Source organism: Corylus avellana, chromosome ca2 (genome assembly GCF_901000735.1).
Source record: "Corylus avellana chromosome ca2, CavTom2PMs-1.0".
NCBI classification, from domain to species: domain Eukaryota; kingdom Viridiplantae; phylum Streptophyta; class Magnoliopsida; order Fagales; family Betulaceae; genus Corylus; species Corylus avellana.
The window spans coordinates 31,049,828-31,052,122 of record NC_081542.1 but is presented as its reverse complement, the minus strand read 5'-3'; the positions used below and the strand labels follow the sequence as shown (position 1 = coordinate 31,052,122).

Genomic DNA, 2,295 nt, shown 5'->3' with positions numbered 1-2,295 from the left:
ACTATCTTTATAAATCACTCACTCTATATGGGCTTCTTCTCATCTTTCCAATATGAGACCGGGGTGTAATTTAACATTGTATCAGACCCAAAGGTCCTAAATTCGAACCTTAACTCCATCATTTACCTTCATTTCGATTAAATATTTCACTTATAATCAATTTAGTCCAAACATTTAATTCTAAGGGAGCCGACAACGAACCCACCCTCTCCGTTTCAAGAAAAAAATTGATATTCTCACTCTGTCCACTATCAATAATAATATATACAATTTTAAAGGATCTCATCGAAGTTCAAGCTCAAATCACACGTAAGTGGCCAAATTTTCTTACCTTTCTAAATCTTTTGGTTAAAACATTCATGAATTAAGCTTGTAATTTCCATGCTTATTAGTTTTACATTTTGATCCAACTACAAGTTTAATTTCAGCCAATACAGCCCATACACGTGCCCTTCAAAATAGCAAACTTTTATTCACTTTGGTATGACTTTTTATTTCAAAATAGGAAAGTGTTGTGTTTTTCTCCATTTTCCAAAACCGGAAAAAGTTAAAAGCGTGCATTGTCCGTACTTCACTTTTGGTTAAATAGATGTGATTTTCATTAGACGCGTAGAAATTCTTCACATTACTTGTTACGCGGGTTCTGATGGGTCCCTTCCACCCACTAGAAAGGGACAGTAATCAACGACAATTACGAATTCACCCCTATTCCCATTTCATTAAAATTAGCTTCGGACCCCGTTTTTCCTCTTATTTTTATTAATATCCCTATGAGGCTATGAGCCACAGGCGCACACAGCAGCCAGCATAGTAGTTCAAGTTTCTAAATATTGCATAAAACCCAACGCTAATTAATAAAACTGGTAATTTTCTTAAAGACCAAGGGCAATTTTGCAATTGACCGTGTGTCTCAACAATTTATAAAGCTCCACCTTCATTCTTTTCTTTGTAAACAAGAAAAAAGAAAAGAAGAGATAATGGAGAGAGAGCAAGAAGATATACAATTTCTTGGCTTCTTTGGGATCTTCAAGGAGTCCATGAAGATCATCTTCACATGGAAGAAAATCTTCAGCCAAATCACTCTGGTTCTCATCCTCCCACTCTCCTTCATCTTCCTTGCTCAAATCCAAGCCTCTCTTCTCCTTTTCTTCAACATCCAGAACAACCAAGATGCCTTGAACTACACGCAAAAGGTCTCCGTCATAATCGCCTTTTGGGTCTTCCAACTTGTCTACCTCATCTTCCTCATCATCCTCTCCCTTTTCTCCACCTCCGCGGTGGTTTACACCGTGGCATCCATATACACAGCAAAGGATATCACCTTCAAGAAGGTCATGACCGTTGTCCCCAGGGTTCGGAAGAGGCTTATGGCCACTTTCTTATGGAGCCTCCCCATTGTTTTGCTCTTCGGCGTCGTTTCTGGAGTGCTAAGCTACATTATATGGTTACCCTACCTTGGAAATGCCACTTTCTTTCTTCTCGTCATCTTGACGGGGATTGAATACGTAAACATCGTTTGGGAAATGGCAAGTGTGGTATCAGTTCTAGAGGATTTGCATGGGAGTGATGCCGTGAAGAAGAGAAAAGCCCTGATAAAGGGGAAGAAGGGTGCTGTTGTGGCCGCCTATTTCACGCTTGCTTCTTTTCTCGTAGGAGTTGAGAATATATATTTGTATTTAGTTGTGCTGAATGTGGGGAGATGGCGGCACAATATGGGAATTGGAATTTGCATCTCAATCGGAATTCTTTGCTTCTTCTTGGTATGCATGGTGTTTCTCTTTGGCCTCGTTGTTCAAACGGTTTTCTATTTTGTCTGCAAGTCATATCACCACGAAACTATTGACATGTCGTCGTTAGCGGATCATCTGGATGTTTATCTTGGAGAGTATGTTCCTCTCATCAAGTCCAAGGATGTCCAACTAGTTGAAGTTCATCATGTCTAGCTATATATATATATATAATTACTTGTTCGATCTGATGAAAAAAATAGTTGTTTTATATATAATATTTGGAGCTTTAATTAGGATTCCCATGGAGGTAGGTAGATATATATATATATTAAAAAAAAAATTATTATTATTATTATTATTTATATTTTAAAAAAGAATGGATAATGATGCTATAGCTTCTGTTATGACAACTTGACCACTAGTGATCAACAATAAAAAAAACTTTATTTTAACCAAAAATAAAGGAAGGTGAAGGAGATTTAATCAATAAAAGAAAAAGAAAGGTTACTTTAGTAAAGAAGAAACCTTCTTTGAAGATAATAAATATTCTTCTTTATTTTTCTTT

At 36.8% G+C, this 2,295-nt stretch overlaps 1 protein-coding gene across 1 annotated transcript; it reads left to right on the top strand.

The window, feature by feature from the left end:
- The first annotated feature begins 977 nt into the window (after window positions 1–977).
- On the top strand, window positions 978–1,943 carry LOC132169586 (uncharacterized). Its single transcript, XM_059580601.1, has one exon. The coding sequence runs from the start codon at window positions 978–980 to the stop codon at window positions 1,941–1,943; it is 966 nt and encodes a 321-aa protein (XP_059436584.1).
- Window positions 1,944–2,295: the final 352 nt, after the last annotated feature.